At 35.7% G+C, this 14,919-nt stretch overlaps 1 protein-coding gene across 1 annotated transcript; it reads right to left on the bottom strand.

Moving 5' to 3' along the window:
• Window positions 1-10,806: 10,806 nt before the first annotated feature.
• On the bottom strand, window positions 10,807-13,855 carry LOC132630136 (probable O-methyltransferase 3). The gene is made up of 2 exons (XM_060345694.1): window positions 12,965-13,855; window positions 10,807-11,294 (listed from the first exon to the last, which is right to left on the bottom strand). Exons 1-2 carry the CDS (start codon window positions 13,739-13,741, stop codon window positions 10,992-10,994), a joined length of 1,080 nt encoding a protein of 359 aa, XP_060201677.1. The 5' UTR covers window positions 13,742-13,855; the 3' UTR covers window positions 10,807-10,991.
• Window positions 13,856-14,919: the final 1,064 nt, after the last annotated feature.

Raw genomic sequence — 14,919 nt, 5'->3', positions numbered from 1 at the left:
GAAGAAGGCTAGTGATCTGAGCTGAGTACGTGCGATGTTTATCTCGAAGAGAGACCCTCGAAGAAATTTAAGTCACCGAAGTGGATTTATCAGATCTTATCGAGGAGGCCAGGAGGCTCGAGGTAGAGGTGAAGGCTGTATTCGATCCTGAAGATTCAGATATTGACCTCGAGTCAGCCAAGAAAGAGACTGAAGGCTCGGGTGAAGATTAGGCTTAGGGGCCTTATGTTTCTTTTTGTTTTAAGGCTGTTTGTTTGAGCCTTTGTAAATCCTCTGTGTGTGTGTGTGTGTGTATATATATATATATAAATAAAAAAAATTCATTCGGCTTATTCATCACTTTTCGTTGCCTTTTACAAAGTGTTCCCTAGTTTTTCGTTTGTCCGATTCATGCTATTGCTTTCGCTTGCATTATTGTTTCAGCCAGAATAAAATTTAAGTGGTAATGTTTCGTGATCGGGTTTTTAGTCCATGTTGACTTTGATCGTTGTTTTATTTATAAATGGCAAGATAGACTGGATCACAATATTTTTTGTGTTTTTAAACCGTAGTATTTAACTGTAGACCGTGTTCTTAAACCGTTTATACCATAGTATTTTAAGTTTGCGTAAGTTTTTAGACCCTAGTCTTTAACCGGTTAGACCATAGTCTTTAAATTTATGCAGTTCGCATACTTAAGAGTCTGGTCCGGCAAAATGCAATATTGGCAATACTAGATTATCTTGATCAAGATAAGATTTTTATTGATGAACCGACCAGAGATATAACTACAATAATTGTTGTGGCAAGAACAAATTAATTGGACACGATTTAATCGATCGTTTGGTCCTTACATCTGGTCCTATCGTTCAAGCCTTGGCTTTACATAGTTATTACTTAGCCCAAGGTATAGTAGTCCCCTAGTATTCGAGTCCGAAATGTGAGGGCTCGTGTATTATTGGTCCTATATGTGCAATCTCCAGTCCCCGATATTTGATCGGTCTGCTCTATTTGCGTAGCACGCTGTTCGGCGCTACCTCATTAAAAACCTTGCCAGAAAACCCACTTCAGGACAAAAACGGTCGAAGGGAAAAAGAGTGTAGCATGTGCTTTCAGTCTTAAGTCTATGACTCTGCGGTTTCCACTATGCTGCTCTCGATGCCTCTTAAGTTGTATCCCTGCATAGTTAGATTGAGAGAGAAGAAAAGCCAAAAAGAAAAGTGATGCATAACTTTAACAATAATACCTCTTTAGATGTGCCACATTCCAGTTATTTTTTAACTGTTTTCCATTTTCGTTCTCGAGCTAATAGGAACCTTTCCCGGTTATTTCAGTGACCCGATATGGCCCTTCCTAATTCGGGGCTAGTTTACCTTTGTGGGGGTTCTTGGTGTGGAGTGTGACTTTCCTCAGCACCAAGTCACCAATCTGAAAATGCCTAAAGTTAGCCTTTCGGTAATAATATCTTTGCATCCTTCATTTTTGTGCGGCTATCCGGATATAAGTAGCTTCTCTCTTTTCGTCCACGTGATTCAGACCAGCAGACATTGCTTCACGATTTGAGTCCTCAGTGATGTATTGGAATCTTAAGCTTGGTTCACCAACTTCGACGGGTACTAAAGCCTCGGCTCCTTATACTAGGGAGAACGGAGTTTCCTCGGTACTTGATCTTATCGTCATGTGGTAGGCCTATAAAACCTCGGGCAGAACCTCCTTCCACCGGTGCTTAGAGTCGTCTAGTATTTTCTTTAGATTCTGCAGTATAATTTTATTGGTAGATTCAGCCTGGCCGTTCGCGCTTGGGTGATATGGGGTGGATAAGATCTTGATCTTGTATTCTTCGAAAAACTTGCTAACCTTGCTGCCTATGAACTGCTTCATGTTATCACATGCGATTTTCGCGGGTACCACAAATCGACAAATTATATGGTCATAAATGAAGTCAATAACTTTTTTCTCCCTGACTTTCTCCAGTGCTTGTGGTTCAACTCATTTAGAGAAATAATCAGTCATAAGTAAAATAAATTGCATCTTACTTAGGGCCTATAGCAAAGGCCCCACTATGTCCATACCTCATTTCATGAATGACCATGGAGAAAGGACCGGATGGAGTTCTTCCTCGGGTTGGTGTATTGACGGAGCGTGCCTTTGGAATTCATTGCACTTTCAAGCGAAGGCTTTGGCGTCTTCCTCCATCTCGTTCCAATAGTAACCCACTCTAATCAGCTTGCGGACCAGTGAGTCGGCTCCCGAAAGGTTTCTGCAGGTCCTCTCGTGAATTTCCCTCATAACGTAGTCGGTTTCTCCTGGCCCTAGACATCTCTCCAAGAGGCCGTGGAATGACCTTCGGTACAATTGGCCATCAACCAAACAAAATCTAGCTGCTTTGGTTCGAAGGGCCCTTGATTCCTTAGCATCAGAAGGTAGCTTTCCTGTTTGAAGATAGTCTATGTATTTGTTCCTTCAATCCCAAGTGAGGCTGGTTGAGTTTATCTCGGCGTGACCGGTCTCTATGACCAATCTCATCAACTGCACCATAGCTTCAGAATTGAACCCTTCCGATTCTACCGGTGATCCCAAATTTGCAAGGGCATCTGCCTCATTATTTTGATCCCGAGGTACGTGTTCCAACGTCCATTCCTTGAATCGGCAAAGGATAACTTGCAGTTTTTCTCAGTATCTCCGCATTCGGTTGTCTTTGACTTCGAATGTTCCATTCACTTGGTTGACCACCAGGAGAGAATCGTATTTGGCCTCTATGATTTTGGCTCCCAAGCCTTTAGCCAGTTCTAAACCTGCAATCATGGCCTCATACTCGACTTCGTTGTTAGTCAAATCAGTAGATCTAATAGATTGTCTTATTATGTCACCCGAGGGAGGTTTAAGAACGATCCCTAACCCAGACCCTTTTATATTAGAAGCACCGTCTGTGTAAAGGGTCCAGATTCCCGAACTAGTCCCCGAGGCAAGAAGCATTTCTTTGTTAACCTCGGGGATCATGGCCGGTACAAAATCGGATACGAAGTCCGCCAGTATTTGGGATTTGATAGAAGTTTATGGTTTATATTCAATATCATATCCGCTAATCTCTCTACAGTCCATTTTGCTAATCAGCCTGAGAGTTCGGGTTTACGCATGACATTCCTTAAGGGGTATGATGTTACGACGCATATGGGATGACATTAAAAGTAAGGTTTTAATTTTCTAGATGCACTCAATAAAGCCAAAGTAAGTTTTTCTAAAAACGGGTACCTGGTTTCAGCGTCACCTAGGGTTCTGCTTACATAATAATCGGGTATTGCGTACCTTTCTCCTTTTGAACCAGGACACTTATCGCAGACACCGCCAAGTATAGATATAACTGCTCGTTCGCTTTTGGCATGTGGAGCAAAGGCGGTCTTGATAAGTACTTCTTGAGTTCTGCTAAGGCCATCTGATATTCAGGAGTCTAGGCAACGTCGATCTTTTTCATTAGCAACGAGAAAAATCGATAAATTTTATCTGAGGATCTGGAGATGAATCGGCTTAGGGTAGCTATCCGCCCGATCAATCTTTGTACCCCTTTGATGTCGATTATCACGGTCATGCCTTCAATTGCCTTTATCTTATCCGGGTTGATTTCGATCCCTCGATTCGATACCATAAATTCGAGAAACTTACCCGAACCAACACTGAGGTCACACTTTTTCGGGTTCAGCTTCATGTTGTACTACCTTAATATACTGAAAGTTTCCTGCAAATACTTTAAATGGTCCTCAGCTCGCAGGGACTTAACGACCATGTCATCTATATAAACTTCCATTGATTTTCTTATTTGGTGCTCAAACATGCAGTTAACTAGGCGCTGATAAGTAGTACCGACATTTTTTAGGTCGAATGGCATTACATTATAATAATACGTGCCAGACCAAGTTATGAAAGAGGTTTTTTCTCGATCCTCCGGGTCCATCTGTATTTGTTTGTACCTAGAGTAGGCATCGAGGAAACTCAGTGTATCGTGACCTACAGTAGCGTCTATCATGCGATCAATGCTGGGTAAAGGAAATGAATCCTTCAGGAAAGCCTTGTTTAAATCTTTATAGTCTACGCACATTCTAAATTTATTTCCCCTTTTAGGCACTACTACAACATTAGCTAACCAGTCTGGGTATTTAACCTTTCGAATGGATCCTATGTTAAGGAGCTTGGTTACCTCATCTTTAACGAATGTATGCTTTACCTCGGGCTGTGGCCTCCGCTTTTGTTTGACGGGAGGAAAACTTGGATCCAGGCTCAATATGTGTGTTGTCACCTCCAGTGGGATACCTGTCATGTCTAAATGGGACCAGGCAAAGCAATCTGGGTTATTTTTAAGAAATTCAATAAAAAAATTCCTGAGCTTGGGGGTTAGCCCCGTGCCCAGGTTTACCTTCTTATCCGATAGATGAACGATCAGTATGACTTGTTCGAGTTCTTCAACTGTGGATTTAGTGGCATCTGAATCATCGGGCACCACAAAGGTCCTCGTAACTCCGAACTCTAACTCTTCGTCTAGCGTGTTCCTATTCCAATCTTTCGAGGAATTTGGGATCAGAATCTGTGATTGGTATTTGGCACTTTCCCCTTCGTTCCAATCCGATATCTTCGTTGTCTTAACAAATTCGTCGACCGCAAACATTTCCTTTGCTACCTGTTGTTCACCATGAATGGTTTTGAGCCCCTCTGGGGTCGAGAATTTTAACGCTTGATGCATAGTTGAGGGGACCGCTTTCATAAAGTGAATCCACGGTCTTCCCAACAATGCATTGTATCCCATGTCTCCCTCTATCACATAAAATTTGGTCTGTTGCGCAGCTCCTGCCGTGTTGATTGATAAGGTGATCTCACCCTTAGTCATCTCCCAGGCCATGTTGAATCCGTTGAGGACTCATATTGCTAGTATGATCTGATCTAGTAGTCCCAGCTGCTCAATAACTCTCCATCGGATGATATTAGCCGAGCTACCTGGATCAATTATCACACGTTTGATTATAAACTTATTGACAAGGATAGATATTACCAGTGCGTCGTTATGAGGCTGAACGATGCGTTCCATGTCCTCGTCACTGAACGAGATGGGACCGTCGGTGTCATTATTTCGAATATGCTTTTCTCTTGTTATGAAAATTTTGGTGCGTTTTACTACCGGTCCTAGGGGAAGGTCCATTCCTCCCATGATCATGTGTATCACTTGCTAAGGCTTTTCCAGTCTATCTTGCTTGTTGGCGTCCACGTTCTTGAAGTGAGTTTTTGCTCGTTCACTTAGAATAGATCGAGCTTGACGCCTGATCCCCGATAACCGCTCGTATCCTGGCCGAGCATAATGTTAACATCGGGAAACCGGGTATATCCATATCCTCAGTTTTACCCGTATACAAAGATAGTCGAAGTCAATGTTGATTTCCGATTTACACTACTAAAACATCACGAATATCCCACTGAAATTATCAATGAGAAATGTTTAGTGGTTGTTCCCACAACTATTTTGATTGAATCTGCGAGAAAAGAAAAAATAGTAGTAGTGTTTTTACACCGAAAATTAGGAAATTTCCAGCGTTTCAATGGGAAATTATTTCCCATGATGCGTTTTTCCAATGAGATGATTCATTGGGAATGTGATGGGAAAATCATGTTTTATAACACAAATTTTCCACTGAATATAGGATTAGTTGCTCAGCCAAAGCAAATTTTAGTTGCTCAGCCAAAGCAAATTTTTGTTTCCTCGTTCATTTTCATGATCAAATAGAGCACGAATAATCGATCATGTCTTTTTCTTGCTCTCAACTCTATTGAATTCAACGTTGATTTACGATTTAAATGTCATTCTAGGTTTTGGGTGATTGATCTTTGTAGTTTAGCTATTATTGTTGGAAACTCCATAGGTTGTTGAACCACATGCCCATTTGCATGTTACATACTCCCAAATCAAATTTCGATTTCTTTTTCATTTTCAATGAATTATTAGATACGTGAATCACATTGGATTAGAATAACAGATCTTGTCTCTTTCTCATTCTGCTACCAAATCCAATATTAATTAAATAATCTTTGTTATTAAATATTATCCAGCACGGTAGGTGTAAAATCCATTATTGACATTGACTACGTGCTCATATTAAAAAATTAATACATGAGATATGCGAATCCTGTTAATTAATCTATTTCTCAACAATGATTAGGTCAGCAGGAAAGTAACCGTTTTACCATGTAAAACATCATTTTAATGATTGTGATTTTCAAGTATATATAGATGAATGGGCGGATATTTATTTCAATTTACGTGGAAATATGGGTGAGTCCAGAGAACAAGCTAGCTAGGCATTCTACATGAGGTTAATCTTAATTATCTCTCCTTAAATTGCTGCTTCTCCTATATATTTTCTTTAATGCTTTAATTTCATGATATACGAATTATGTAATTAATGAAATTTGAGATTGTATACATGTATGCTATCAACTGCAAATGCACTTTACGCGATGGTAAAATATAATACTGCAGGCTGCAAATCAAAACACTAGTAATTAGGAACAAGAACAAAAAAGACACAATTATCAGTGCAGATATTAGCTAATTCCATTACTATCATATAATCAACCACTTATAAGGGATCTGGTGAGATGGTTGATTCATCTATCCTTAAGCAAAGGTCTCAGGTTCGAGAATTCATCTATCCTTAACCAGCGGTATCGAATCGATTCGAGTCTTGAGAACGAAAAATTTCTTGATAGGAAGCTTAATAGCGGGAACCTAGCTTAATCAAACTAGTATCATATTGTAGACATCACAATTTTGCAGATTTAAAAAAGGACTCTAGTAGACGAGTTCAATCCATCTTCAAACTTTAAGGTCCGTTAGGATTTTCTTGGAAGCAACCCTAGCTCACGCCTATATAAAGGGGCACATATTCCATTAAAATGACATCTTGAATATCACATAAACTCTAGGGATATTCACAAAGAGATCGAGACATATCTCAAAAATCCTATAAATACCTGGGATATTCACAAAGAGATCAAGGCATCAAATACTGCCTTTATCAAACCGCCCTATATTCTTGGGAATCAAATACATCACAATGATGTCATCCTATGTTCGAGAAATATGCTACTAACGACCCTCGAATTATGGGGAAAATTCAGCAGAGAAGAATCAAGGAAATAAACAGAATTCTACCCGCGCTACTTATCAATAAAATAATTCTGTTTCTTCATATTTTGTTTGTGGTTGTAAATTTTTTTCACGTACCAAAATTTGTCGCAAACACGTATAATCAAAGATATCTTCGAATCAGAGAAGTCGTGAGTGAATACGTACTGTTGATGATCATATACATATGTAATCTTATTATGTCTCTTGTAATTGTCGGATAGAAGGTAAGGATTTGTTTGTCCAAGAATTTTCTGTTAGTTCATCCTCAATATGTTTTTTTTTTTTTTTTGGGGTAATTGCTAATATGCTATTCTCAAAACATAACATCTCTAATTAACTCACTCTCCATTTCATTTCCGCCTTTTGTCCTTTTCCATTTAAACAAATATTTTAATTTATACATTTCTCCATAATTTAAAGGGCATTTTGATCAATTTAACATTAAAGCGTCTTTTCACCAAACACGATAATTATCGATACACATAAAAAAAATTCCAACTTAATTATATTTATCATCTACTTTCAATCAGTAAAGCTATATAAGCTTTTAATCTAGTGAATTACTCCCTCCGGATAAAAAAGATTGTCCGCTTAGCCTTTTTTTTTGATAAAAAATAGTGTTCACTTATCAAATCAAGAAAGAATTAACTTTATTTTTCTAGATTTGTCCCTGTTTGCAACAAATTTTGAGCTGCAGAAAATAAATAACCACAAACAAAATATGAAGAAACAAGAATATTTCATTATAAACATTGCGGTTATAATTCCGCTTATTCCCTTGATTCTTCTATCCTATTTTTCATTTCGTGATTCGAGGGCCATTAATAGCGTGTTTCTCGAATGCAGGATGATTTGGATTTGGATGTGTGTGGACTTTCTTGGATGTATTTGATCTCCATCGAAGGATATTGTGGATCTTCTTGAAGTACTTGGTTGTCAAGAAATATAAGGCCACATATTGATCTCTTTGTAAATATCCCGGAAGTTGTGGGATTTTTGAGATGTCTTTTCGAGGGAATATGTGCCCCCTTTTATAGGCACGATCTAGGGTTTAGGGTAGAGTAGCCCTCAAGAAACGCTAATCGCTATAGAGTTTAAAGATGAATTGAACTCATCTTGTAGAGTCCTATTGCAAATTTGGTAAAATCTCGCTATCTACAAATGCCCCCTACTTCAAGGCTTGTCGGAGTGTAGACTTGTCGAAACTCAAAGATGAGACTTGAAGTACCTATAAAAATGGAGCTTCCATCTTGACGATTTTGTGGCTCCAGATTTTGCAGATTTGATTTGCGAGAGAAGAGATGAAGGGCAGATTTGGTCCCACTGGGCGTGCCAATTTGTTTGCAACAAATTTTGACGTGCGGAAAATAAATAACTACAAACAAAATATGAAGAAACAAGAATATTTTATGAATAAACATTGCGGATACAATTCTGTTTATTCCTTTGATTCTTCTCTCCTATTTTTCATTCCGTGATTCGAGGGCCGTTAGTAGCGTATTTCTCGAATAAAGATGATTTGGATTTGGATGCGTGGACTTTCTTGGATGTATTTGATCTCCATGAAAGGATATTATGGATCTTCTTGAAGTATTTAGTTGTCAAGAAATATCAGGCCACATATTGATCTCTTTGTGAATATACCGGAAGTTATGGGGTTTTTTAAATGTGTCTTCAAGGGACTATGTGCCCCCTTTTATAGGCACGATCTAAGGTTTAGGGTAGAGTAGCCTTCCAGAAGCACTAACCGACTTTAGAGTTTGAAGATAAATTGAACTCATTTTGTAGAGTCTTATTACAAATTCGGTAAAATTTCACTATCTACGGTCCCTATTAAGTGCTTTATGATCAAATCACAATGTACCTATTTAATTACGGTTAGTTTAGTCAAAATACTTATTTTTATCTAGAAATTTAGTATTTTCTTAAGAGTTGTGCAAATGGCTAAGTGAATACTCTTTTTTATCTGGAAGGAGTAATAGTCACTAATCCAAAGATGTTTGTTGTTTGGTACAATGCAAAAAAAATTTCATCGTTACACACGCACACACAAAATGGTGATTGGTAAAGAAACATAAATTTCAGCATGAATTGAACTTAACGTTACTAAATATATCTGTCCCAAAATAGTTATCCATTTATTAAATTAAGATAGATTTAATTAAAAAAATTCATTTTTGACCTTAGCATTAATTGTTTTTTAAAGTAATCAATATTGACAAGAGTGCAATTTATTGGAGAGAAATAGAGATAATGTAGTAAAAATACACTTTTATTTATGATTTTTTAAAGAACGTGTAAATGTGAAAGTGGACAAGTAATATGGGACGAAGGGAGTATTCAAATACAATCAACATATAAGAATATGATATGATTGATAGTAGAGAACTTTTCACGAATTTAAATTATAGTATATATTACTCCATTCGTTCACTTTTACTTATCCAGTATTCTTAAAATAAATTTTCATTTTTACTTGTCACTTTTAGTATATCAAGAAAAAAAATAAAATCCTGTTTTACCCATAATATTAATTGTTCATTTCAAATCATTTTTCAAATCCAATAAAAATATGCACCAATTAATATGGGCACATTAATAAATTATGTACTTTATTATTTCTTAAGGGGTGTACAAAGTCAAAAGTAGACAAGTAAAAATGAACAGAGGGAGTAATACTGAAAAGAATTCATATCATAATAACACAACTGATTAAAACATGATAGTCACTGTGATTGACCAATTAATGCAGAGTTACTATCATTGTTTGCCGGGATTCCATTCACAGTGTTAATATTTCTTCCTTGGAAGTTCCAATATTGAGCAAGTATCAGACTGTATACATTTATATTACCACTTAACAGAGTCCTATGTTTCTAATAAATTGTTGTTATTCCCCGGTATTCTGCTTTCTCGATAAAAAGGTAGCAGAGACAATTTATGTTTTTTCTATTTCTTTTGTCATTGAATAGATCTCTTTATTTGTATAATTAGTATTTTTTAAAGAAATGATTCGATTGATGAAATTTGGTATGGAATGAATGTTCTCATCAATCGATGATATTAATATTTGAATTTTCTTCTTAGAATATTGATTAAACCGCCTAAGCAAGACCAAGCATGTTACTTTCAAAAACAAAACCTCATTTCTTCTAAAGAATCTCAAGCCATCTGACCATCTCCTTCGCTTGCTTTAACTAGTCTTAGATTTTGTTTATACACAGAGTTCATTATATTCTTATACACATTTTTTTTAGTACAAGTTAACTTACTATTAGTAAGTAGTAAGCAGACGTTTGGCCATGAAAATCAAATATTTTTCACTTTATATATTTGGTATTTTGGAGTTGGAGTTGAAGTTGGAATTGAAAATGGAGTTGTGTTTGGTTATAGTTTTTGCAAAAAATATTTGATTGTTTGAATGTATTGAAAGTGAAAACAAGTTTTTTGGTATTTTTCAAATTCCAACTATAACTTCAAGTTGTATTTGGAATTTCCATGGCCAAATGCTGATTTCCAAATAAAATGAAAATGTTTTTCGGAAAAATGTGAAAAAAATTCATGGCCAAACGGGCCCTAAGTATGATAATTACTTTTTTGGTTCCAAAGAATGAAACAAGCAACATTTGAGACATTAAAGAAATTAATCAAGATTCATCTGGCAATGTAACAATGCAACTTCCATAGTTCCATTACACCAAATTAACAAGTACATTAAGCAAGACATAGTTCTCACTATTTACATCATACATAACATACCATGATAATTAAGTACTACATTTCATAAAATAAATGCACACTGAGGAGAAATTATTCATTTTTTCTTTTTTGTATCTCGAATTAATTAAGGATAAACCTCAATTAGTGACCTTAATCCAAGAATTGGAGTAACTTTGTAGTCACTAAAACCAGCCTCCAAGAAGATTTTTGCCCAGCCTCTTTCAGTTCTCTCTCTTCCAGTAACTAAAACCATCATCAACATATCAAAGAAAATTTGAGTTTCAATTGATTCATCGTCTCCTATTTTATTATCAACCATCATGTCAATAATGATCACTTTTCCACCCTTTTCCCTGCTTGGTATTGCTTCCTTGCATTTCTTCAATATTTTCACACTTTCTTCATCACTCCAATCGTGTAATATCCACTACAATTAATTTTTTTTAAAATGCCAACAATTAGTAACATGCAACTTATCACATTTTTTTTTTAAAATCTGGGTTTGAATCTTGCACATGAAAAAAATTCTGGTAGGGAAATCTCAAAAGTTAGTATTAAAAAATTATTAGATTACGACCAACAGATGTGTTTCCCAAGATCTCACGTTCGAGCTCTAAAAATGAAAACTTTCCCCTTAAATGGGTCATATACCGAGATCTCGTGTTCGAGGTCCGAAAATGAAAATTCCTAATATCTTTAAATGGTCATATATGACGTGAATCTGAATTAATCGGGTCGGAAACTTTTGTATATACCAGATGGTTATTAGAAAAACAACTATTTCCTCCATCCCAAAAGATTGTCTTAATTCGGAATATGAGGGTCAAACTAACTAATGTTCGGTGTGAATTAGGACATAGAATCTTCATTTTAAAAAAAAAATAAAATTTACATAATTAAAAAGTACAAAAAAGATACTATAAGTCACAATAGCTAATAATTAAAAATATTTTAAAAGTATTTGAAAAGAAAATGATGACAAAATATCAATTGACCATTTAAATAGTAACTAAGACATTCCGTTTTGAACGGATGAAGTATTAGATTATCTTCGAACAGAATTATATCTTAAAATATTACAAGACGTACTATCGTAAGCATGCATAAGATACAGCAGTCTGCTAGATTGATTCTCCACACCAATCATGCTAGTGTACTGAGTGATACTCTAATAATTATAATTTTAAATAACTTCGTGTGTACTTACAAAATATAAAAAGATAATTTTAAGTTCTGTACCTGGAGAGTTGACCTCTTCATAAAGTAACTGATTGAAACGTGACACAGACTAACTCATTTTTTTTTTTGGTCCTGTTTTGAAAGAAAATAAAAAAGTGATTCAACTTCTCAGTTAAAGTTGATGGTAAAATTCGTTGACACAAGTTATTGATGACGATGTAAATTTTTTAAACATTATTGGTGTAGTTTGACCTGTAATATCAAGTTAGTTACTATCATTTTTACCAGCTTACTTACGGAGTAATATTTATCATTGATATTAACATGTAATTACCTTAAAATAATTTAATTATGTAAACATCTTCTATACGACATAGTGCATAGATGCTAAATCTCGAATTCAGAACACGAGTTTAAATCCTGTATATCCATTAAAGGTGTAACAAATATTTACACAATTACATCACTTATAAGACAATTATATTTAAATCTCTAATAAATATTAACTGGTAATATAGTAAAAATGATTACTAACCTACTATCATAAGTTACACTGCACTAATAGTGTAAAAAAGGTTAAACTACCCCCGTATATAACCTAAATACTTTTATGAAAAAATTACCTTGATACATGATATAGACTAACTCATTCTTTATTTTGTTCTATTGTTGAAAAGAACAAAAGGGTGACTTAGTTTCTCAGGAAGAGATGGTCGAATCTGTTGGCATTATAAGTAATAAGTGTAAGGCAATTACAGGTAAATCTCTGTAATAAATATTAAGTAATAATTCAACAAAATTGGTAATTAACATGAATTGTGTTGTTATATGTTTTGAGCTATGCTAATAATATACAAACAAAAAGTGTATATTACCAGCATATATAACTTAAATCCTTTAATTTATAACAAAAATTACCTTGAGTAGAAGAGCATCAGCAGGGGGAATGGACACAAAGAAATCCCCACCAACATAAGACAAGTTGTTACTTCCTTCAAGTCCTTCAACAACATGAGGCAAATCAAAAACAGTGCATTGCAAATTAGGGAAAGTTTTAGCAATTGTTTTAGCCACAGTCCCAGTGCCACCACCAACATCAACAATAGAATTCAATCCTTCAAAAACATCCTTAGAGTATTTTATTACAACACTCATCACCAACTTTGCATCACTAGCCATTGCATCATTGAAAAAATGATTTAGCCTAGGTTCATGTCCAGCATAGTCCCAAAATGTCCTCCCATGTGCAACCTCAAATGGTGTTGGTTCATCATTCTCGAACCATTCACTCACATGGTGCCAAGGCTTAACCAGAATTGGATCCAACATGGCTAGTAAAAACGGTGTAACGGTCAATGGCTCGTCTTTCAGTAAAAGACGAGCAGGAGGGGCGAGGACGTAGCCCTCGCCTCCTGATTCCTCTTCTGGGATCTTTGACTTGAGAAAAAATCCGGAGTGGATTAAAATACGCATGAGACGGCGGAGGTGAGTGATTTTGGATTTGTTGATGGAAAGTGCATTGGCTAATTCATCAAGGGTCATAGGTTTGCCATGTTTGTGGATGATGTCTGGGATGTTTAATTGAATTGCTGATTTGAGGGACATGGAGTTTATGAAACTGAAAATGTGGTTCCATATGTGAGTTTGAGCATGGAGAATTTCAGTCTCATGCTCTCCTACAATTGGCACCACCATCTTATAAGATTGTTCTTATTTTGTAGAATGTTAACTTAGTGTTGATTGATGCAATTCTTTCTAACACTAGATCAATTTATATAGAGTTAAGTCTTGAGTGTAGACAAAAAATAATAATAATAGCGGCCAGCCGGCTAGTCATATTTGAGAAATATCATGATATATACACGATTCTGTGTTTCAAATCCATTATTAAAAGTTCGAGCAAGTGAGTATTTTGCACTCCCTTTGTATTATTTCAAGTAATGTTTGATTGGCCACGAAGTTTAAGAAACATTTAAAAAAAATTGTGATCTAAAGCAAGTCATAGGACATAGATATTGACGCTTTTGTGGAGCAATAAAATCATCTCATTAATTAACGTTTTTTGCTTTTGATCCAATCAGTGTCTGTTATCCGCATTGGGGCGCGATTAAATCCAAATTCATCCCAGAAAGTCCCACATTAGGGGTGATGTGCTCCCTAACAATGATGATCTATATACCCAGGGCTCGAACCCGAGACCTCTAATCAACGATAAAGGAGTACCTACCGTTCCACCACAATCCTTGTCGGTATCTCATTAAAGATTAAATCGAAGTTTTAAGTTAAATTGTTTCTGAATATATAAATGATTACTTTTTGAGATTTTTACCTCTATATCACTTGGCCGAAGATTATTATAAAATAAGCCCATATTTTTATATCTTACCCTTATTAATCCATTTTGTATAATTTGAAATATTTAAGAAAAAATATTCTAATGAGATGATTTTATTGAAACAAATTGAAAGACGCGCCCCAATGCGGAAATAATAAGATATTTTTAACTTTCAATCGGCGTCTGGTACCCTTGTCAGCAACAAATTTTCTCAAGTATGTGGAAAATAAGTATGTGGAAAATAAACTACAATCACAAATTAAATAAAAAGGTTGATTTCATTTATCAAGATTGTGAGTACAAATCTGTGTATAGTGTATGGATTTTCTTGAAGTATTTGATTGTCAAGAAATATCTGACCACATATTGATTTTTTTGTGAATATCCCGGAAAGTTTATGGAATTTTCGAGATATGGCTTGATCTCCTTGTGAATACCCATGAGTTTATTCATATTTGAGATCTTCCTGAAGTATTTAATTATCAAGAACAGTACGAACACATCTTGATCTCTTTGTGAATATTTCATGAGTTTATGA

The sequence above is a fragment of the Lycium barbarum genome, chromosome 1 (genome assembly GCF_019175385.1).
Source record: "Lycium barbarum isolate Lr01 chromosome 1, ASM1917538v2, whole genome shotgun sequence".
In the NCBI taxonomy this organism is placed as follows: Eukaryota; Viridiplantae; Streptophyta; class Magnoliopsida; order Solanales; family Solanaceae; genus Lycium; species Lycium barbarum.
Note: the sequence above shows the minus strand (reverse complement) of the source record. Positions and strands in the feature narration are given on the sequence as shown.

Bases quoted from the DNA above. Each gene is read 5' to 3' on its own strand.
- LOC132630136 (XM_060345694.1), bottom strand. From the start codon at position 13,741: ATGGTGGTGCCAATTGTAGGAGAGCATGAGACTGAAATTCTCCATGCT. The intron at 11,295-12,964 runs GTAATTTTTGTT...AATTAATTGTAG, and splicing joins CTGATGCTCTTCTACTCAAG to TGGATATTACACGATTGGAG.